We start from the raw sequence: 23,664 nt of genomic DNA on the forward strand, positions 1-23,664 counted from the left end.
CCCAAAAGGAAGAGGCTGAGCAGAAGAAACAGAAGGTAACTATCCCAAAGGAAAATACTACTTACAAACACTCTACACTACAGCTAATTTTTACAGTGGATATGGACAAGCTTCCATCATAATGAACCTAAGGAATCAAAACCCTTTGGCCCTCCATTTATTTCACTCTAGTTGGGAACATCTGTCACTGAGCCCCATTCAGGCAATGGTGCTAAACTTTCCATGTACACTGTTCCATTCAATCCCCCACTCCTTGGCTTTTATGCCATGTAACAAAGGAGAAAACTAAGTGAGGCCCCCTGGTTCTGTAATCACAACGCTGGCTGTGTGGCCACACCAACTCTGAGCCAGTCCAAAGTATACACACTACTTTTAAATCAATACTTATGTCCTAAGCTTATAAGATAAGCTACTGTCTCCTTTAATATGAGCAAAAAGACTATCTGCTCTTGTTCCCAACTCTGAATAACTCATAAAACTGACCAAAAGATAAGTTATTAATTCTCCCCAAACAGTAATGTTTATAATACAAATATTAAGAAAAGGTAATTTATTATGTTTACACTGGCTGCTTATATCAAAAAGTATAAACGCATGTGGTTCTCTGATCACAAGGTATTTTTTTTTCTTAAATTTGTTCCATCTATCAACTCTTTCCCTCCATATCAGTAACAAAGTCAAAGAATTCTATTCCAAGGCCAAACAATTTAGGGGCAGGAGCACAGGCAGAAGCAAAACAGCTTCTGTTCTGAGGAACACGGTTTAATATTCTAAGGTTTAAAAAATATTTTTAAAGAAATAAAAAGCTTTCATCTTTAATTTGTTTTCTATTTCTTTAATTTTGTACCTCTATGAGATGATGTTGCTGGTTAGTCGCTAAGTCCTATCCAACTCTTTTGCAACCCCCTGACTGTAGCCCACCAGACTCCTCTGCCCATAGGATTTCCCAGGCAAGAATACTGGAGTGGGCTGCCATTTCCTTCTCCAAAAAAGCTTTCATCTTGTTATTAGAAAACTGATTCTCATACAATGCCAACACCAATTACCTACTAACTGAAAAGTGACATGAATATACTAAAATACAGTCTACAGAAAAGGCAGATAGTCTACTTCAGTCTAAAACAAACAACATGAATTTGAGCACAGATGCAAAAATCTAATCTGAAACCCTAAATAATTGATATATTTTCCCACACAAAGAAAAGTTCCAGACATAATGAACTTCTACAGTCCTGCCTGATTCAAACATTTCAAATGATTCCCAAATGCCTACTTTAATTCAAATTTAGTCCACAATTCAAAATCTATACTATCTGTCCCAACTGCTCCTCTTCCATTTAAAAAACAAAAACAAAAAACGTATCCTCCAGAACTAAGCATAATTGTTTTCTCATTTTGATGACTTGTTTCTTCTCAAACTACCCTTTTAAACACATATAAACACAAAATGCTCCCTGTGCAAAAGTAACAAACCGAAAATCATGTCTTTTTTTATAGCACATGTACTTTTTTTTTTTTGCACCATGTACTTTTTATAAAAGAACTCTCTCCTACAACTATTTACAAAGTCCTCCTCCCTATCTCATCTCTCACACTGAAACACTGACACTTATGAGCAGGATTTATTTACAGCTAATCTCTGCAGCTCTAAAGTACTTTATTCAGGACTTAACATATTATGAGCTCAAACATTTATTGAGCTAGTTACAACCCCAAGACACTCAGCCAAAAACCACCCTATTTGTCCAAAACCCCTTGAAATAATTTATGAAAATATACCTGGATTTTCTTCCCTATTTCCACATGTTCAACGATTCCACACTACACCAATCATCTTGACTGAAGCCTAAACCTCACGTGCTGTTACCAACATTATAACAGGCTGCCTCAGCAGTTCTGATACCTTCTTATCTAAAGTATATCTCTTATCTGTGAAAGATCATGTCATTAGCCCTAAGTTAACACGGTTCTCTGGGAGTAAATTAACTAACATATCCGCAGTTTCAAAGGATGCAGAGAATAAAGATGATGGCTGAAAAAGGGAAAGGAAATATCACTAACTTAGAAAATTAGAGCAAAAAACCTAAATGAAAAGTGTGTATGGTAACATCTGGGCTTCCCTCATAGCTCAGTTGGTAAAGAATCTGCCTGCAATGCAGGAGACTGGGGTTTGATCCCTGGGTCGGGAAGACCCCCTGGAGAAGGAAATGGCAACCCACTCCAGTAGTCCTGTCTAGAGAATCCCACAGACAGAAGAGCCTGGCAGGCTACAGTCAGCGGGGTAGCAAGAGTCCAACAGTCGGACACAACTTAGCGACTAAACCACCACCTTATGATAACATTCTGTCTCCTGAGTTAAGCGCTGTTTACACAGGTGTGCTGGCTCTGAAAAAAAATCAGAGGGTAAAGTTACGAACTGTGCAATTCTCTGTATGTGTATTTCAATAAAATTTAAATGAAAGGGCTCATTTTTGCATCTCCACATCTACAGCCTTCCTTTCCTTCAGCATGCTAAGTTTAGTTTTGAACTCTGCATTTTCCAAACCACACAAAGACTACCGTACCACTAGGTGGACACACACGGATTAAAGATGGGAGAGTTAGACAAAGAATGAACTAATAAATCTAACCCAGAGTAAATCAAGAAGAAACATCACAGTGTGCTTTTTGTATCTGAAAAATCTTAAGCACAGAACTAGTCATTATCTTTATTGAACAAGCAATACCCAGAGCTGTCAGATATAGACTGGGTTACAGAGTGAAGTAAAAGATTCTGTTTCTAATGTGTTTTTATTGTCACTGAAGTTTTATCACCAAAAAGGCAGAAGGAATGTTTGTAATAGGTTTCTTCTGGTACTGTAATTGCATTAATACATGTAAGTCACTTATCCATTTGGAACTAGCAAACCTTTGAACTTATATTTGGAAAGAGAGATGAATACAAAATGGATCAAGTTGAACACAATTACATTGGTTGTGTATTTTCTATTCTGGATACAAAGATAAAACAGATCCTCTACATTTAAAGTAATACTTAAAAGAATATTCAACTTCAGAGTAACAGAAGCTTATATTAGGTACTAACAAGCTACAATACAATTCTCCATTCCACAAAGTACATATATATATATATATTTAAATCTTATTTTTGTAGAGTCCATCTGTGACTCTCAAAGTAAGCCCTATAGTTCATGAAGAAGTGTGTCCCTCTTTAATTTCCACAAAATGCCAAAGTAAATATTCTCCATTCATAAATTTTGCCATATTCAGGGAGAACCTGAAACATTTATCCTAAAGAGCCAAACAAACTTCAGAGTTCAATTTCTTCTACCACCATCCCCCAAAACTTAAAAAATTTAAAATGAAAAGGACAGCATACCACATAGAGGGGCAAAGGCAAAAAAAGCCAAGAAAAGATCTTGTGAAAGATTCCTAAACAAACTCATTGAAACACAGCACAACAGATCATCACAATGGTCTAATGTTGGGGTACATAGAGGACACTGTTTAATAACCAATCTTTGAAAACTAAAACTGCCCAAGAACCAAAATACACAAATACACATCCGACAGGGAATTAAAGAAAGACTGCGTGTATGCATGCTTAGTCCCTTCAGACATGTCCGACTCTGCAGCCCTATGGACCATGGCCTGCCAGGCTCCTCTGTCCGTGGGATTCTCCAGGCAAGAACACTAGAGTGGGCTGCCATTTCCTTCTCCAAAAGAAAGATTATACTCCTTCAATAACAAAACTTCAACTAAGTGCAGAATTCAAAAAGAATCCTTTACAGTACAATTCTCCAGCTAACGAGGATACTAAAATATTACTTTAAGCAGAATCTTTATAAAACTTTAACAGTCTGAGGTGGAAATTATCCCCAAATATATCACAGCACCTCCTTCGGTTATTGCAACCAATGTTTTTCTAACTGTGTTCAGAGCTTCCTACACCCCTGCAACAACATGAGGATTCCTGGGCCCTACCTACAAATCCTGATTCCATAGGTCTGCAGCGGGGAGCAGGATTCTGCACACTTCCCCTCCCTCATGCTTGAAAACTCTGTCAGAAGGGGATAAACACAGAAAGATACAGGATGCTCCTGTGATGCAGGCCCCTCACTGTGAACCTGGCCTGCGGGACTGTGATGTAACAGGGTGACCTCAGAGCTCAGTGAGGTCTTCAGGGCACCTGCCTCCACTCTACAGAGACATACAGGCTCTGATGCTGACCTCCTGCAGCCGGCCTCCTTCCCCCTCACTAGCCGCCCCTTCTCCCTAACCTGGGGGCCATCTTGCAGAAGTTACTCTGGTCTCAATTCAAACACAGTCTTAGGAGACCAGAACCCTGTGCACACCAGCGGCTCCATGTGCAAAGGAGAGGGGGAGGCATGATCCAGGGTTCAACAGGCCCACAGGCCAGTCTCTGGGATGGCTAAGGGGGCAGCCGAGACCTCTCTCTGGGCAAACGCTCTACTCCTGTGTCCTGCTGCACGGTGTCCACTCTGATACCCACTCCTGTGACCTGGTCCACGGTGTCCACTCTGATACCCACTCCTGTGCCCTGGTCCACGATGTCCACTGATACCCGCTCCTGTGCCCTGCTCCACGGTGTCCACTCTGATACCCGCTCCTGTGCCCTGCTCCACGGTGTCCATTCTGATACCCGCTCCTGTGTCCTGCTCCATGGTGTCCGCTCTGATACCCACTCCTGTGCCTGCTCCACGGTGTCCACTCTGATACCCACTCCTGTGCCCTACTCCACGGTGTCCACTCTGATACCCACTCCTGTGTCCTGCTCCACACTGTCCAGTCTGATACCTGCTCCTGTGACCTGCTCCAAAGTGTCCAGTCGGTATGAGACGTCCACACGTTTGCTGGACGATGAGTGAACAGGCGAGGGGAAATCACATCGCGGCTTGTCCCGCACAATCTCTGACTCGGAAAACCCCAAATACCGCTGCTACTTACACTCACAAACTGGATGTCATCTTCGTTTTCCTCCACGGTTGACTCGGACGCCTCAGGCCCAGCTGGAGGGATACATTCTATTATCTATAAAATAAGCCAAAACACGGTTATCCAGACAGCCACGGCTCGCAGGAGGCGATTTTTCCAAAGGGAATGAAAAGGCAGAGCTCTCGAGGAGACCGCCCGGAGCCCCAGTCCCGGGACCGCAGGCCCCCGCCGGCCCCTTCTCCCGAGGAAGGAAGCCTGCCCACGGGGCCAACGGGCCTCGGAACCCGCGCCGCGCCCGGGCCCAGCCGCGGCCCCGGGGCCGGGCCGGGCGGCCATTGTTGCCCCCGGCCCAGGCCCACGCCCCTGGGCCCCCAGGCTCCGGATCCCGGGTCATAGGCCCCCAGGCCCAGTCCGCACCCTCTGAGCCTCCAGCACACCCGGCCCAGCCCGCGACTCACCTCAGACCCTGGGTCTCCCATCTCTGCGACCGCCCGCCTGCCGGCACCCGCGCTGCGGTCTCCGCGGCCGCCTCCCCCGCCCGGCCGGCCGTCAGCCCCGCGCCGCCGTGACCCGCCGCCGCGTGACCGCTGAGCCGCCGACTACGCCGCCGAGCCACCGACGCCGCGGGCGTAAAGGGATGCACGCCGCTTCCCGGGAAGAGCAGCCCGCTAGGCCCGCGGCCCCCAGCCTCCCTCGCGCCGCCCAGGCTTCCCGCCCCCGCCGCAAAGACCATTGGGAACTGTAGTTCGGGCCAACTCCCCCGACGCAAGGGCTGCTGGGAACTGTAGTTTCGCCCACACCGAAACCTCCCAAAGAGGCATTGGAACAGCGCGGGGAAAAGACCCTAACCCTTGGAGGGGAAAAGACCCCTCCTGCGCTTCTTGAGGTTGACGTCACTGTCGCTCGCCGGGCGGAGGACTGGCTGCGTCCTGTTTCACAGGGAAGGAGGGGGACGAGGATGGAGAGGAGGGCGTAGGCGTGGGTTCTGTGTTGTTGTGGAAGCGAAGCTCACTGATAAATCTTAACCTTCAAGGCTGAGTGTTAATGCAGCACTAATTTATTAGTGCTTTTTTCTTCGACGGGTCGGAAATCTGGCTGTTTAGCTGAAGACTAAGATCAGAATCTCTAAACTGAACTGAGCTGAAGATCAGAATAGAAATCTGAGGCAGTCTTATCCTGCTCACCTGTTCGCCATGTCAGCCGCCACTCAGAGCCTGTATTGACGCACCTGAGGAGGAAGGCTAGGGTTGACCTGAAGAAACCTGGCAAGGCTGGAGAACCCTGATTCAGTACGTCTAGGACCCGAGGTCCAGCCAACTGTATTTTTGGGCCCTAGACCAGTGATACTATATCGAACTTTTAAAGATGTTCTCAGGTAGTAGGTTAGTGAAATAGAGTAGTTGACTGTTTTCCAGTGTTCACACTCAAAAAAACCTGTAAAATAGTCCACTTATGTTCAGATATGTGTTCTCATTTTTTTCACTTACTGCCTTACCAAAAATACCTACTCGAAGGTTTTGAAAAGAGTTTAAGTTGGAAAATTCTTAGACGCTTTTGTTGCCTGTCTGCATGCATGCCCAACATCTGTTACCTGTTACAGGCAGTAATTATTGCTTAATTCTGTACTTCCCACATTTCCACCATGACTTTATGAGTTCAATTGCTTTTATACATCGTAAGTTTGAGAATTTGTAGAAGCAAGTTGAAAATGAGAGACCTGCTTGCTGTGTTTCCCAAAAGTTGTATGTGAAGTAAATATTTCTAAAATTTTTAAATGTCTATGCAAAACTTATATTTAGAATTCTTCTAACGTGCTTCTGAGAGTTGAGTGGAAAATTTACTTTAACTGTAGGTAGGAGTTAATGGGTAAAATTTGGAAAACAAGAGCCCAAGTATGACCATAACTCTTCAATCCTTTTCATTGCAAGGATTTATCGTGAGGACATAATTTAATCTGTAGGAAAACCATCACACAAAATTTATTTACCACAAATTTGTAACAGCAGAAATTGGAAAACATCTAAATGTCTATTGACTGGGAATGGAATGGTTAAACTTTGGCATGTACTTGGCTCAGAACTTAAAGAACCTGCCTGCAATGCAGGATACCTGGGTTCCATCCCTGGGTTCTGAAGATCCCCAGGAGGAGGGGATGGCTACCCACCCCAGTATTCTTGTTTGGAGAATTCCAATGGATAGAAGAGCTTAGCTGGCTAAGTCAATGAGGTCACAAAGAGTCTTGACAGAAGGAACTGAGCCACCAACAGTTTCACTTTTACCGACATAAGAATGGGACAGGCTGGGACCCTTTGTTGCAGTGCTGCAGTGCTTGCAGCTCGACGTGCTTCTCTTATAGCAACAGAATACAGAGAAACTAAATGGGACTAAAAATGCAAGCACAGGTAGGGCAAATTCTGAACAAAGGAGACCAAGAAATTCAACTGTTACTTCTGAAGAGCCCAGAGCAAAAGCAGGATACTGTACATGCCCCCTGCACACAGCACCACTTGGGTGGGCAAAACACCTAAGCCACCCCTCCAGCCTGACCTCTGGACTCACCCATACCCTCGAAACTGTACAAACCCCTGTGTCCTTGCCTTTTGAAGCAAAATGCTGACTCAAGAGTTAGTGATTGGGAAATGTGAAGATGTAGAAACAAAGAATAGCTGTTGGGCTAAGGAACTGGTAACAATTTAGACTATAATTCTGCCACATAGCACAGTTACCAAACTCCCAGTTCCCTGAAGGATATAAAGACCTGACACATATTCCTAGATTGTTTTTACAGGAAGCAGCACCCCCCATCCCCAGATAAAAATTGCTGACCACAAGAACATAGATCGTGAACTGGTTGAAACAAAATTGGAGATGCTTGAAACTTCACCTTGGTGCCAACCAATCCAAGAACTGTCCTTGAGCTGATCACTTCCTTCTCCTTAAACACTGAAACTTCTCACTACCTCTCCCGCGGTGGGGCGGGGGAAGGATGGTTCAACACAGTCTTGAGGGCCTTAGCTCACTGTGGCCCCTTTTGCCTGGCAAAGCAATAAAAGCTACCCTTTTCTACTGCACCCAAAACTCTCTATGTTTCTCTTTGGCACCAGTGAACAGAGGCTGAGTTCTGGCAACAGAATTTTGGGGGCTCGTCTGGGATTGACTGGTGGGCAGGTGGCCCTGTGGGGCTGCTAGGCTTGATTAGACTGAGTTTTTCTCCAAGCCAGCCTCTGGAGATGGGGGGGGTGGCCGGGGGGGGGGGGGTGGTTGGACAGAGGGTGGTTGGGAGATGCCTCTGGAGGCCAAATGGCCAGGCATTCCCCCACCACAGGGCCATCTCCCAATCATATCCAGACTTCCATTTTGGTAGTTGGTGTATAGGGGCAGGGATGGAAGATAGGAGAGAGGCTTCCCTAGCAGCTGCCAAAGCTACCTTTCCCTTGAGGACATGCCCCTCTCCTGCCCACAACAGTCCTGACTTCCTGCTGAGAAAATATTCTGAGGAAGGAGAAAAGTAGCATTTTGGATGTCATGACACCTCTGCCAGCACTTTGGTAAGTCCTCCGGCATACACTCTGAGGCCACTTGACCTTGTCTGTCTGGCGAACCTTATGTTCCCTTTGGAGGATTTTTTTCATCCTGTTTGTAAGGTGCCACTTGGACTAAGGCCACAGGCTTAGGGGGACTTGGAAGCCAATTTAAGCCTTGGGCTATTTGAGTTTTGCTTTTTTTTTTTTTTTTTTGCTTTGTGGCTTCTGTTTGGCTGGCAAGGATTTGGTTTCCTTTGGTTTTGCCAGTGAGTATATAGTAGTAATAATTTGACTCAACATGAGAAGTGCTCCTTGAATTTCATCTGACAGACCCCTAGAAAATTTTTGCAGACTGGTCAACCAATAATTATAAACTTATAAATAAGGAAAAAATAATTTAACATCATGTGGTCACAATATTCATTAGGCTCCAGAAAAAATCAGTTGAGATGAAACTCTTTTGAAATTCCAAAACTTGTTCTTTTTGCATGTGCAGTTAGAGAAAGCTAGCTTGATACAATACTTTTTTTCAGAACACTATCTCTCAGAGAATAAAAATATTCTCAGAAGAAAACTTGAAGTTAATTCTTATCATGTCCTTGAAGTACAAATACAGCCCAGTTTTCCTGGGACGTCAGCATTGGGATACTTAGTAAAACTTCAAGCCAAGGGGGAAAAAAGAAGATTTTAAATCAAATGTGTAAATTTGACTATTCTGTTATTTATAAACTAATAAATTTAACTGCAATGCCTGATAAATACAAAAAAATGAAATGAGATCTCTGTCTGGATATATGTATCTCTCAGTATGTTTCTTTGTCTTTGGAAAATATTGCTGGGGTTAATGTGTAAATGAGCTCTATTTAATTGGCTTAAAGAAAAGTAAGTGCTTACAAATAAAACAAATCTAAATTTACCTACTGGTGTCTTCTTGAAAGAGAGAAACTAAGGATGCTTGCATTTATTAAACATGTCTTGTGCCACTTTGAGAAAAGAATTTATGCTTTTGGAAAATGCATGTTTTGGAGGTTACAGAACATGTTCTTAAGTTTGCTAATCAGAGAATGCCAACATGACAAACAGTTCACAATTGCTTTCTTCTTGTTTCTCACTAGAGAGAGGGTTTTTTTTTTAAGTGTTAAAAATGACAACACATAATTAAAGCTACCAAAATGATAAGGGAAACATTTCAATATGTAAAGGAAGCAGGAAGTGAAGTGAAAGTCATTCAGTTGTGTCTGATTCTTTGAGACCCCATGGACTATACAGTCCATGGAATTCTCCAGGCTACTGGAGTGGGTAGCCTTTCCCTTCTCCAGGGGATCTTCCCTACCCAGGAATTGAACCTAGGTCTCCCGCATTTCAGGCGGATTCTTTACCAACTGAGCCATCAGGGAAGCCCATGGAAGCAGGAGATGGCTGCAAAAGAAGGTATGAGGAACAGAATTACATTTTAAGGGAAAAGGAAATAAATCTGACTTACAGGTGGCTGTTTCTGAATGGACAAATAAAATAAGAGATACAGAGAGTGATAAGTTTTGTGGAAAGTGGACCCCAAGAAAAGTATTTTGTACATAATACAAGTTTTCTTGAGATATTGAACCACCTTTGATAACAGACTGTAAGTTTCTTTACCTGAGTGATCTCTTCTATATTTACCTTTGAAATCTTTCATTGTTACTTTGGCTGAATGAGTAACTACAGTTTCACAGGGACCTATGATCCTGTCTCACTGAATGTTCTAAACTCTATATTTTTGATGAAACTTTCTAAGACCAAATTTCTAATAAAGTTCTTTTGACCTCTGGATAACTTTGGGATGCTTCAGTGGCATCCCAATGTGCTCAGTCACTCAGTTATGTCTGACCCTTTGCAGCCCCATGAACTGTAGCCCACCAAGTCCCTTTATCCATGGAATTTTCCCAGCAAGAATATTACAGTGGGTTGCTACTTACTACTCCAGGAGATCTTTGACCCAGGGATTGAACTTGTGTCTTTTGTGTCTCCTGCATTGGCAGAACTGGCAAGCGGGTTCTTTACCACTAGCACCACCTGGGAAGGCCCTAGGCCTCCCGAAGATAGATATTAAACTAATTAGGTTCATTTGGTATGTTAAAAGGCTTCCCTGATAGCTCAGTTAGTAAAGAATCCGCCTGCAATGCAGGAGACCCTGGTTCGATTCCTGGGTCGGGAAGAGCCCCTAGAGAAGAGATAGGAAGGTGCATGGGAAGTATGGTCAAATAAGTAATAAATCTTCTCAGGTTATCCTGGATGGTATACGTCGCCAACACAGATAATCTAGAAATTGTACAGAATTCATAAAGATCTTGTATGTCCTGGTAAAGTGTTTTTAGTCATAATTCTAGTTACTATCTCAAAGTGTTACATGTCACAGCAGTAACCAAGTTACTTCTGTCAATTGCATTGTAGTCAGATTTTATGCATGTCATCTTGAGCCTTTTTGTCATTATAGATAGCTATTGTTTCACTCTGATGCCTTAGAAAAATACTACCTCTTCAAGATTTATAGAAAGGACTTTCTAAGATTAAATTAAAATTAACTAGATAAACAAATTTTGTTATTAACAGTAAGCTGGTATCACATTGCAATTTTGTTTTCTCTGTTAAGAATACAAAATTTTCTTGGAATGTGACTTTTGATAACAGACTCTGTAAATTTCTTTGCCTTTAAATGATCTATATTTTTTAAAAATATTTTGTTACTTTGATAAAGTAATTGAGTACCATTTCACAATGATCTATGAATATTATGACACATATAAATAAAGTTCATTCTGCTTCTACAAAAAGTTAACCCTTGATGGTCAGACTTCTGCTATCCTGATGTCCTTAAAACATGACAACAGTCTACTCCTAAATCAGTGAATTTTAAATGAATAGACAATAGTTATAACTTTAAAAAAATCAAGGCTTTGAGAAATCCAAGATGGTGGCTTAGCTTTTCCTGGCTCCCTAATAAACCTCCGTTTCTATTTGATGAATTAAAGCCTTCCCTGGCTACAGGGCTGATGCCTTCACAGTGAAAAGGAAAAGGTTAGAAAATATGTTTCCCGCCTGGAATATAGGTTCTACAATCCAGTGATCAAGACAACCACTTCACTGGACAAATCATACAAACATTAACAAAAACTTTACAAACCTCTTGAAATTATCACTGTCAAAAGCAGAGACATTACTTTGCCAACAAAGGTCCATCTAGTCAAGGCTATGGTTTTTCCTGTGGTCATGTATGGATGTGAGAGTTGGACTGTGAAGAAGGCTGAGCACCGAAGAATTGATGCTTTTGAACTGTGGTGTTGGAGAAGACTCTTAAGAGTCCCTTGGACTGCAAGGAGATCCAACCAGTCCATTCTGAAGGAGATCAGCCCTGGGATTTCTTTGGAAGGAATGTTGCTAAAGCTGAAACTCCAGTACTTTGGCCACCTCATGCAAAGAGTTGACTCATTGGAAAAGCCTCTGATGTGGGGAGGGGTTGGGGGCAAGAGGAGAAGGGGACGACAGAGGATGAGATGGCTGGATGGCATCACTGACTTGATGGACGTGAGTCTGGGTGGACTCCGGGAGTTGGTGATGGACAGGGAGGCCTGGCGTGCTGCGATTCATGGGGTCGCAAGGAGCTGGACACAACTGAGCGACTGATCTGATCTGATCTGATCATCCTTAATCATGAGACAAGGTTGACAAAACTAATAGAAAAAAAACTGGACTCAAATGGAACAAAGATTAACTATATGGGATTAGATGGACAGTTAAATATTATTATAATTTTTATGACTTGTCTGACATACTACTGGCTTCTAATCTTTGTTTTTCAGATGTTGAAAAGCCCTTTTCTACAAGCTACTTAAGATTTACAACAATTTGGTAATGTACACCTCTGAGTAAAACTAAAATATTTTCCTTTTCTGTCTATCTGGTTCCTCCAGAAATTGGAGACTCGAGTTCTGAGCAAACTTATGAACCTAATGAAATGGATTGTCTCTTGACATGTGCAAGAATCTAGATATTCTGGATGTTTAAAAAGGAGATATCACAGGCAAAATCTGAAGGCAAGCCATGGGCATGGCTTTCTCGGCCTTGAGAGCCTTTTAGAAGTTTACTCTGAAGATCCTAATGAAAGGCTCCAGTGCAGCAGCCAACTTAGAAGATCCCATATGAGCAATTACATGAATAATCAGCCATGTTTGTTGAACCAGACTTATTTTGAACAAATAAGCATTAATTTGGCTGGATTTAACAGAAAGGAGAAGGAAATGGCAACCCACTTCAGTATTCTTGCCTGGAAGATCCCATGGACAGAGAAGCCTGGCAGGCTACAGTCCACAGGGTCACAAAGAGTTGGACACAATTGAGTGGCTTCACTTCAGTAGAAAGGAGAATGATCTAGAGAGGAAAATTATGTCTCAGTAGTATACCTTCATGGATATTAAAGGTTTCTATTTACTGAGGCTTAGCATTTATTATCCATGTCCAAGATGGTTCCTTGGTGCTCTGTTACATTATTATAAAGCTTAATTGAATTAGCAGAATAATATTCTAAGCTTTTCTAAATGTGATCATAATAATCTATATTTGAATAAAGATCAGATGCCCTGGGAACTACAACTAAGAGATTATACACACTGATAAAGACAACATTTAAAGGATGCTCTCCAAACTAGATAAAAGAACCCATATCAAGTACTCTTAACTAGCACATGTGCAACAAAGCTGAAGGGAACTGACTCTTGAATTCACATTTCCCATTCAAGAAGGGCCTCTGCACTGGACTGTCTAGACGACAATGGAATACAGGCGTGAAATACTGAGAGAGTCAATTCCTAGGTGGGTTGATAAGAAGTCCAGGGGTCCCCAAGGAAAGAGGGATTTGGGATTCTCAAGGAGAAGACAGGGGTCTGGAATTCTCAAGGAGGACGAAAGGACAAATGTCTTGTTTTTGCTTTTTCTCTCTACATTCCTTAGTCTTAGCCACATGAAACAGTTTATTTTCTTTACACTTGGAACTGATGTCTACACAACAACTCAGTTTAAACTCTGTACTAGGGATTATATAGAAACAATGTATCCTGCCTGAGCACAGTTTCTCCTTCCTGAAAACCTTCTGACTAATCCTGGTATCACAGAATGTATATTATGGGAGTAGGTCTGGTTCAGTTCAGTTCAGTCCGATCGATCATTCGATCAGTCCTGTGTGACTCTTTGCAATCCCATGGACTGCAGCACACCAGGCCTCCCTGTCCATCACCAACTCCTGGAGATTACACAAACTCATGTCCATTGAGTCCATGATGCCATCCAACCATTTCATCCTCTGTTGTCCCCTTCTGCTCCCGCCTTCAATCTTTGCCAGCATCAGGGTCTTCTCAAATGAGTCAATTCCTTGCATCAGGTGGCCAAAGTATTGGAGTTTCAGCTTCAGCATCAGTCCTTCCAATGAATATTCAGGACTGATTTCCTTTAGGATGGACTGGTTGGATCTCCTTGCAGTCCAAGGGACTCTCAAGAGTCTTCTCCAACACCACAGTTCAAAAGCATCGATTCTTTGGCACTAAGCTTTCTTTATACTCCAACTCTCACATCCATACATGACTACTGGAAAAATCATAGCTTTGACTAGATGGACCTTCGTTGGTAAAGTAATATTTCTGCTTTTTAATAAGCTGTCTAGGTTGGTCATAGTTTTTCTTCCAAGGGGCAAATGTCTTTTAATTTCATGGCTGTAGTCACCATCGGCAGTGATTTTGGAGCCCAAGAAAATAAAGTCTGTTACTTTCCACTGTTTCCCCATATATTTGCCATAAAGTAATGGGACAGGATGCCATGATCTTAGTCTTCTGAATGTTAAGTCAACTTTTTAACTCTCCTCTTTCACTTTCATCAAGAGGCTCTTTAGTTCTTCTTTGCTTTCTGCCATAAGGGTGGTGTCATCTCTGAATCTGAGGTTACTGATGTTTCTCCTGGCAATCTTGATTCAAGCTTGTGTTTCATCCAGCCCAGTATTTCCCATGATGTACTAAGCAGGGTGACAATATACAGCCTTGAAATACTCCTTTCCCGATTTGAAACCAGTCTGTTGTTCCATGTCCAGTTCTAACTGTTGCTTCCTGACCTGCATACAGCTTTTTCAGGAGGCAGGTCAGGTGGTCTGGTATTCCCATCTCTTTAAGAATTTTCCAGTTTGTTGTGATCCACACAAAGGCTTTGGCAATAGAGGAGAAGCAGTTTTTCTGGAACTCTCTTGCTTTTTCGGTCATCCAGTGGATGTTGGCAATTTGATCTCTGGTTCCTCTGCCTTTTCTAAATCCAGCTTGAACGTCTGGAAGGTCACGGTTCACATAATGTTGAAGCCTGGCTTGGAGAATTTTGAGCATTACTTTACTAGCATGTAAGATGAGTTCAATTGTGCACTAGTTTGAACATTATTGGCATTGCCTTTCTTTGGGACTGGAATGAAAACGGACCTTTTCCAGTCCTGTGGCCACTGCTGAGTTTTGCAAATTTGCTGGCATATAGAGTGGAGTGCTTTAATAAAATCATCTTTTAGGATTTGAAATAGCTCAACTGAATTCCATTACCTCCACTAGCTTTGTTTGGAGTGATGCTTTCTAAGGCCCACTTGACTTCACATTCCAGGATGTCTGGCTCTAGCTGAGTGATCACACCATCATGATTATCTGGGTTGTGAAGCTCTTTTTTTGTATAATTCTTCTGTTTATTCTTGCCACCTCTTCTCAGTATTTTCTACTTCTGTTAGGTCCATACCATTTCTGTCCTTTATTGTGCCCATCTTTGCATGAAATGTTCCCTTGGTATCTCTAATCGTCTTGAAGAGATCTCTAGTCTTTTCCATTCTGTTTTCCTCTATTTTTTTTTTTTTTTTGCATTGATCACTGAAGAAGGCTTTCTTATCTCTGCTTGCTATTGCTAGATATTGCTAATATCTCTTGCTATTCTTTGGAACTCTTCATTCAAATGGGTATGTTTTTTCTTTTCTCCTTTGCCTTTCGCTTCTCTTCTTTTCTCAGTTATTTGTAAGGCCACCTCAGACAACCATTATGCTGTTTTGCATTTCTTTTCCATGGGGATGGTCTTGGTCCCTGCCTCCTATACAATGTCACGAACCTCCATCCATAGTTCTTCAGGCACTCTATCAGATCTATTTGTCAAATCTATTTGACAAATAGATTCCCCTGAATCTATTTGTTGTTTCCACTGTATAATTGTAAGGGATTTGATATAGGTCATACCTGAATGGTCTAGTGGTTTCCACTACTTTCTTCAGTTTAAGTCTGAATTTGGCAATAAAGAGTTCATGATCTGAGCCACAGTCAGCTCCCGGTCTTGTTTTCGCTGACTGTATAGAGCTTCTCCGTCTTTGGCTACAAAGAATATAATCAATCTGATTTCAGTATTGACCATCTGGTGATGTCCATGTGTAGAGTCTTCTCTTGTGTTGTTGGAAGAGGGTGTTTGCTATGACCAGTACGCTCTCTTGGCAAAACTCTGTTAGCCTTTGCCTTGCTTCGTTTTGTACTCCAAGGCCAAATTTGCCTGTTACTCCAGGTATTTCTTGACTTCCTACTTTTGCATTCCAGTCCCCTATCATGAAGAGGACATCTCTTTTGGGTGTTAGTTCTAGAAGGCCTTGTAGGTCTACATAGAACCATTCAACTTCAGCTTCTTCAGCATTACTGGTTGAGGCATAGACTTGGATTACTATGATATTGAATGGTTTGCCTTGGAAACGAACAGAGATCATTCTGTCGTTTTGAGATTGCATCCAAGTACTGCATTTTGGTCTCTTTTATTGTGTGGCTTCTCCATTTCTTCTAAGGGATTCTTGCCTACAGTAGTTGGTATAATGGTCATCTGAGTTAAATTTACCCATTCAAGTCCATTTTAGTTCACTGATTCCTAAAATGTCAACTTTCACTCTTGCCATTTCCTGTTTGACCTCTTCCAATTTGCCTTGATTCACGGACGTAACATTCCAAGTTCCTATGCAATATTGCTCTTTACAGCATCGGACTTTACTTTCATCACCAGTCACATCCACAACTGGGTGTTGTTTTTGCTTTGGCTCCGTCTCTTCATTCTTACTGGAGTTATTTCTCCACTCTTCTCCTGTAGCATATTGGGCACCTACTGACCTGTGGAGTTCAGCTTTAAGTGTCCTATCTTTTTGCCTTTTCATGCTGTTCACGGGGTTCTCAAGGCAGTACTGAAGTGGCTTGCCATTCCCTTCTCCAGTGGGCCACATTTTGTCAGAAACGTGTGTTTGGTAGGATCTTTCTACTGTTAAGTTCTAATCCTGTTATCCCAAAATGTAAATTGTGGGAGTGGGTCTGGTAAAATTTTCACCAACTTGAGACTTTCTTTTGATTTATTGTAATAAAGAATTAAAAAGAATATAATTTCCTTGCTAAAGACTAGCAAGCAGGGCACTCTCTGTCCCCCTTCTGATGTCTATGTGAGATTTCTCTGTCCCTTTTTCATACTTTAATAAAACTCTCCTATACAAAAGCTCTTGAGTGATCATGCCTGGTCCCCTGATCCCAAATTCTTCTTCTTTGGAGATCACGAATCCAATACCATTCACCATAAGCTATCAATATCTGGATCAGGCCTGTAAGAAACTGAAAACTCATTCGCTCAGTGGGGTTTGACTCTTTGTGAACCCATGGACTGTAGCCTGCTAGGCTCCTCTGTCCATGGAATTCTTCTTGCAGGAATACTGGAGTGGAGTAGCCACTCCCTTCTCCAGGGGACTTTCCTGTCCCAGGGACTTATCCTAGGTCTCTCCCATTTCAGGAGGATTCTTTACCACCTGAGCCACCAGGGAGGCAGGCCTGTAAGAACCATACAACTATTCAAGTGCACTGCTTACCAAATTTTGTCTTTCTATAAAAATGGAAAGTTGTTGTTTTTCTTATAACCACACTTTTGACCCCAATGATCAGGATGAAAAAAAAAAATTCTCTAGTGAAGTTCTCACAGAATATAACTATTCATGACATGTATCACTGCTTGTTTTAAGTGTATTGCTTAAAGCACATGTACAATGCTTGTGTGACCAGGTCTATGAAGAGCTACAACACCTTCTAGAACTAACACCAAAACCTATGTCCTTTTCATCGTAGGGTATTGGAATGCAAAAGTAGGAAGTCAAGAGATTTCTGGAGTAACAGGCAAGTTTGGCCTTGGAGTACAAAATGAAGCAGGGTAAAGGTTAACAGAGTTTTGTCAAGAGAACACACTGGTCACAGCAAACACCCTTTTCCAAAAACATAAAAGATGATTTTACACATGGACATCACCAGATAGTCAATACTAAAATCAGATTGATTATGTTCTTTGCAGTCAAAGATGGAGAAGCTCTATACAGTCAATAAAAATAAGACCTGGAGCTGACTGTGGCACAGATCATGAACTCCTTACTGCAAAATTCAGGCTTCAATTGAATAAAGTAAGGAAAATCACCAGGCCATGCAGCTATGACCTAAATCAAATACCTTATAATTATACAGTTGTATTGTGTTAGTTGCTCAGTCATGTCCGACTCTTTATGACCCCATGGACTGTAGTCCACCAGGCTCCCCTGTCCATGGAATTCTCCAGGCAAGAATATTGGAGTGGATTGCCATTCCCTTCTCCAGGGGCTCTTCCTGACCCAGGGATCGAACCCAGGGCTCCTGCATTGTAGGCAAATTCTTTACCATCTAAGCCACCATACAGTAGAAGTGATGAATAGACTAAAAGGATCAGATCTGGTAGACAGAGTGCCTGAAGAAGGATGGACAGAGGTTCATGACATTGTACAGGAGGCAGTGACCAAAACCATCTCACAGAAAAAGAAATGCAAGAAGGCAAAGTGGTTGTCTCGGGAGCTTTTTACAAATAGCTGAGGAAAGAAGAAAAGTGAAAGGCAAGGGAGAAAGGGAAAGATAAACCCAACTGAATGAAGAGTTCTAGAGAATAGCAAGGAGAGATAAGAAGGCCTTCTTAAATGCACAATGCAAGAAAATAGAGGAAAACAATAGCATGGGTAGGACTAGAGATCTCTTCAAGAAAACTGGAGCTGTCTAAGTAACATTTCATGCAAGGATGGACATGATAAAGGACAGAAATAGCAAGGACTTAACGGAAGTAGAAGATACTAAGAGGTTGCAAGAATATACAGAAAAACTGTACCAAAAAAGTCTTAACAACCCAGATAACCACAATGGTGTGGTGACTCATCAAGAGCCAGACATCCTGGAGTGTGAAGTCAAGTGGGCCTTAGGAAGCATTACTGTGAACAAACCTAGTGAAAGCGATGGAATTCCAGCTGAGCTAATACAAATCCTTAGAGATGATCAATATGTCAGCAAATTTATAAAGTTCAACAGTGGCCATGGGACTGGAAAAAGTCAGTTTTCGTTGTAATCCCAAAGAAGGGTAATATCAAAGAATGTTCAAACAATTGTACAATTGTGCCTATTTCACATGCTAGCAAGGTAATGCTCAAAATCCTTCATGCTAGGCTTCAGCAGTATGTGAAATAAGAACTTTCAGATGTACAAGCTGGGTTTTGAAGAGACAGAGGAAACAGAGATCAAATTGCCAACATATCTTGGACCTTAGAGAAAGCAAGAGAATTTCAGAAAAAAACATCTACTCTACTTCCTTGACTACAATCAAGCCTCTGACTCTGTGGATAACAACAAACTCTAGAAAATTATTAAAAGAGATGCGAATACCAGACCACCTTCCCTGTCTCCTGAGAAACTTGCATGCTGGTCAAGAAACAATAGTTAGAACTGGACATGGATCAATGAACTGGTTCAAAATCGAGAAAGGAGTATGACAAGGCTGTATATTGTCACCCTGTTTATTTAACTTTTATGCAGAGTACATCATGGGAAATGCCAGGACGGATGAATCACAAGCTGGCATCAAGACTGCTGGGAGAAATGTCAACAAACTCCGATAGGCCAATGATAGTACTCCAATGGCAGAAAGTGAAGAGGAACTAAAGAGCCTCTTGATAAAGAGAGAAAGAGGAAAGGGAAAAAGCTAGCTTGAAACTCAACATTTAACAACTAAGATCACGGCATCTGGTCCCATCACTTCATGGCATATAGAAGGGGCAGAAGTGGAAGCAGTGACAGATTTTATTTTCTTGGGCTCCAAAATTTCTACAGACAGTGACTGCAGCCCTGAAATTAAAATATGCTTGCTCCTTGGAAGGAAAGCTAGGACAAACCTAGACAGCATATAAAAAAGCAGAGACATCACTTTGCCAACCAAGGTCTGAACAGTCAAATCTATGGTTTTTCTAGTAGTCATGTATGAATGTGAGAGCTGGACCATAAAAAAGGCAGAGCACTGAAGAATTGATGGCTTTCAAATTGAGGTGCTGGAGAAGACTCTTGAGAGTCTCTTGGACAGCAAGGAGGTCAAACCAGGCAATTCTAAAGGAATTCAACCCTGTATATTCATTGGAAGGACTAATGCTGAAGCTCCAGTACTTTGGCCACCAGATGCAAAGTGCCGACTCATTGGAAAAGACCCTTATGCTAGGAAAGGCTGAAGTCAAAGGAGAAGGAAGCAGCAGAGGACAAAATGGCTGGATAGCATCGCTGACTCAACAGACATGAATTTGAACAAACTCTGGGAGATAGTGGAGTAGAGAGGAACCTGGTGTGCTACAGTCCATGGGGTCACAAAGAGTAGGACACAACTCAGTGATGAAACAACGTGACAATTCCAATGAAAATTTTAAAGGTATTTAAAGGGAAGAGGGATTAGGCAAGATCGATCATAAAACTTATCTGGGCTAAAAAAACTTATGAAAATTGTCAAAACATTGTTAAAAAAATTTTAGTTATAATTATCAGGTATTATAATCTCTAGTAATTAGGACATTAAAATGGCAGAATTAAGGCATAAATTAATTTCATTTCTCTCCCACTTTTTTTCTGAAATGAATATTTAAAAAATAAGTCCATAAAGACAGCAACAGAGGAGACTTTCTTTTGTCATCATCGTGTTGGGAATATAGAATGACTACTCCATGCCAGGTACTCTGTTATGCATCTTACACACGTAACTTCATTTGATCCATATAAACTAATGGTGTATTATCTGGTATCATCTCCATGAGCCATTTGAAAAACCTTTGTGAGAAATGAAATAGAGCAGTAACTGATTTCACAGGATAGAGGAAGCAAACCAGCTTGCCCCAGAAAACCCAGGAGGGACTCAGAACTGACACCAGGTTGTAACAGATGATGCAGATAAGGTTCCATGTAACAAAGAGACGTTGAAAGACTGCATAAAGGGGCCCTAAATCCCTCCTCCTACACATCTCCACATCTCAGCAGTAAGTGAAAAGGAGACATCCAGGGCCCAGGACACCATGAGGAAGAGCTAAAGAGAATTCACTGTAAGTCTTGTTGGGGAACACTGTCACTTCCAGCCCCTTTCCCCTGTCATGTGTGCAAAGTATTATCACTGGGAGAACCACAGGATCCTCTGGAGAACAAGTCAGTACCAATCAAAGGAGTCAGACTCAGACTGAGGATAATCAGGATAATCCCCCACAGAGATAGCTTTCTACCAAGGGACTCAACATTTAGATATGTAAAAACATCCAAGGATCAAATACTAAGACCCTTGAGAGGAAAGGTAAACCTAAGATAGCAGAAAAAAAAGAGGAGGGTGGGGATCTTGGCTGAAAATGGGGCTTCCCTGGTAGCTCAGATGGTAAAGAATCTGCCTGCAATGCGGGAGACCCAGGTTTGATTCCTGGGTCAGGAAGATGCCCTGGAGAGGGGAATGGCTACCCACTGCAGTATTCTTGCCTGTAGAATTCCATAGACACAGGAGTCTGGTGAGCGACAGCCCATGGGGTCTCAAAGAGTTGGACATGACTGAGTGACTTAACACACTGACTGAAACAGATACTACTTAGAAAATAATATTAAAAAATTTTTATTCTAGAGGGCATCCAGAAATAAACACTGTATTTTATTGAAAACAAAACAAGAGAACAAGAAACAGGTCTCCAAAATTAGAATTTTGACAGTTGAAATTAAATATTCAATAGATGTCTGGAAGTTATATAGCCAAGGAAATGTTCCAGAAATGGAAAAAGAAAGGTTGGTTCAGTTCAGTTCAGTCGCTCAGTGGTGTCTGACTCTTTGCGACCCCATGAAACGCAGCATGCCAGGCCTCCCTGTCCATCACCAACTCCCGGAGTCCACCCAGACTCACGTCCATTGAATCAGTGATGCCATCTAGCCATCTCATCCTCTGTCATCCCCTTCTCCTCCTGCCCCCAATCCCTCCCAGCATCAGAGTCTTTTCCAATGAGTCAACTCTTCACATGAGGTGGCCAAAGTACTGGAGTTTCAGCTTTAGCATCATTCCTTCCAAAGAAATCCCAGGGCTGATCTCCTTCACAATGGACTGGTTGGATCTCCTTGTAGTCCAAGGGACTCTCAAGAGTCTTCTCCAACACCACAGTTCAAAAGCATCAATTCTTCAGCACTCAGCCTTCTTCACAGTCCAACTCTCACATCCATACATGACCACAGGAAAAACCATAGCCTTGACTAGATGAACCTTTGTTGGCAAAGTAATGTCTCTGCTTTTGAATATGCTATCTAGGTTGGTCATAACTTTCCTTCCAAGGAGTAAGCGTAGACACACACAAAAAACTGCAGAGACAGATAAAATGAAGGAAGGGTGGGAGAACATTACATCCCTGAATTCTAGGAAAATTACTTTTTATACAAATCCTACGAACATTACATAGGATTTGTATAAAAAGTAATAAATTTTCCCAGAATTCAGGGATATAAGTATCCAGATTGAAAGAGTCCATCATGTACCCAGCACAATAAATTTAAAAAGATAAACAACAGGCACATTTTCATCCAGTTCTGGACTATCAGAGACAAAGAAGATTACAAGAGCCCTAAGGAGTATGAGGAGATAGGCTGTACAGAAAAGAAGGTGAACCGGAGTTGCGCTGCACATCTGAATAGCAATTGCTATTGATATCTTAACAATATCGAGTATTGCTATCCATGAACCTGGAATATCTCTCCATTTACTTAGATCTTGATTCCCTTCTTCAGAATTTTAAGTTTTCCTCATATAGACTTTACACATATTTTGTTAGATTTATACCTAAATATTTCTGTAGACAACATATAGTTAGATCTTACATTTTAATCTACTCGATAATCTCTTTTAATTACCATATTTTGACCATTCACATTTAAAAAGTGACTACCAGGGCAATTCTCTGGTGGTACAGTGGTTAGGACTCTACATTTCCACTGCAGGGAACCAAAATTTGATACCTAGTTGAAGAACTAGGATCCCAAAAGCTATGTGACAGGGTCAAACAAATAAAAACTTTAATAAATAAATAAAATGACTATTGGTATAGATGGATTAACATATACTACATCTGTTACCTTGTTCTTTTTTCCTTCTTTTGTTTTTGTTTTCCACTCTTTACCTGCCTTCTCTGGTTTTACTTGAGCATTTTATATGATCCTATTTTATCTTATCTCTTGGCATATCAATTATATATTTTTTAAAAATTTTAGTGGTTTTTCCAGTGGTTGCAACATATATTCACAACAAATTTAAGTCCACATTTAAGTAACACAATATTGCTTTCTGCTTACTCTTATTTTTCACTTACTGTATTTTCTTTCAGATGTCCCAAGATTCTCCTTTAATGGTTTACAGAACTTCCTTTAAACATTCATTTTAGCATTGGCCTGTAGATGACAAATGTCCTTAGTTTTCCTTCATTTGAAAATGTTTTGGTTCCTCCTTCATTCCTGAAGGATAGTTTCACCATATAGTATAGTCTATGTTGACAGTTCTTTCAGTATTTGAAAACTGTGCCACTTCCTTCTGGTCTCTTCTGTTATTCAAATTATCTTCCTCTGTATGTAAGGTTGGAGAAGGAAATGGCAATCCACTCCAGTGTTCTTGCCTTGAGAATCCCAGGGACGGGGGAGCCCGGTGGGCTGCTGTCTATGGGTCGCACAGGGTCGGACACGACTGAAGCGACTTAACAGTAGCATATGTAAGGTGCCTTTCCTCAAAGCTTTCAAGATTTATCTTTAGTTTTCCAAAGTCAGACTCTATACAG

The 23,664-nt window shown here is 41.7% G+C and overlaps 1 protein-coding gene and 1 non-coding gene across 7 annotated transcripts in view; both read right to left on the minus strand.

The window, feature by feature from the left end:
• The window catches only part of ZNF451 (zinc finger protein 451), a 90,128-nt gene extending 84,462 nt beyond the window's left edge, over positions 1 to 5,666 (minus strand). For 4 of the 6 annotated variants that reach the window (XM_086370973.1, XM_086370970.1, XM_086370971.1 and 1 more), the window contains exons 1-2: positions 5,415 to 5,666; positions 4,969 to 5,052 (exon numbers count right to left, since the gene is read on the minus strand). In XM_086370973.1, coding sequence (XP_086227099.1) covers positions 4,969 to 5,052; positions 5,415 to 5,435 — 105 coding nt within the window. In that variant the 5' untranslated portion in view covers positions 5,436 to 5,666. The remainder of the gene's footprint in view (positions 1 to 4,968; positions 5,053 to 5,414) is intronic. The other 2 variants (XM_086370976.1, XM_086370975.1) reach the window with 2 other exon arrangements.
• Positions 5,667 to 9,805: 4,139 nt separating this feature from the next.
• TRNAF-GAA (transfer RNA phenylalanine (anticodon GAA)) lies at positions 9,806 to 9,877 on the minus strand. Its single transcript has one exon. It is a non-coding gene; the product is annotated as a tRNA-Phe (tRNA).
• Positions 9,878 to 23,664: the final 13,787 nt, after the last annotated feature.

Source organism: Bos grunniens, chromosome 23, assembly GCF_055505025.1.
Source record: "Bos grunniens cultivar Pamir isolate PY7600 chromosome 23, Bosgru_T2T1.0, whole genome shotgun sequence".
NCBI lineage: Eukaryota > Metazoa > Chordata > Mammalia > Artiodactyla > Bovidae > Bos > Bos grunniens.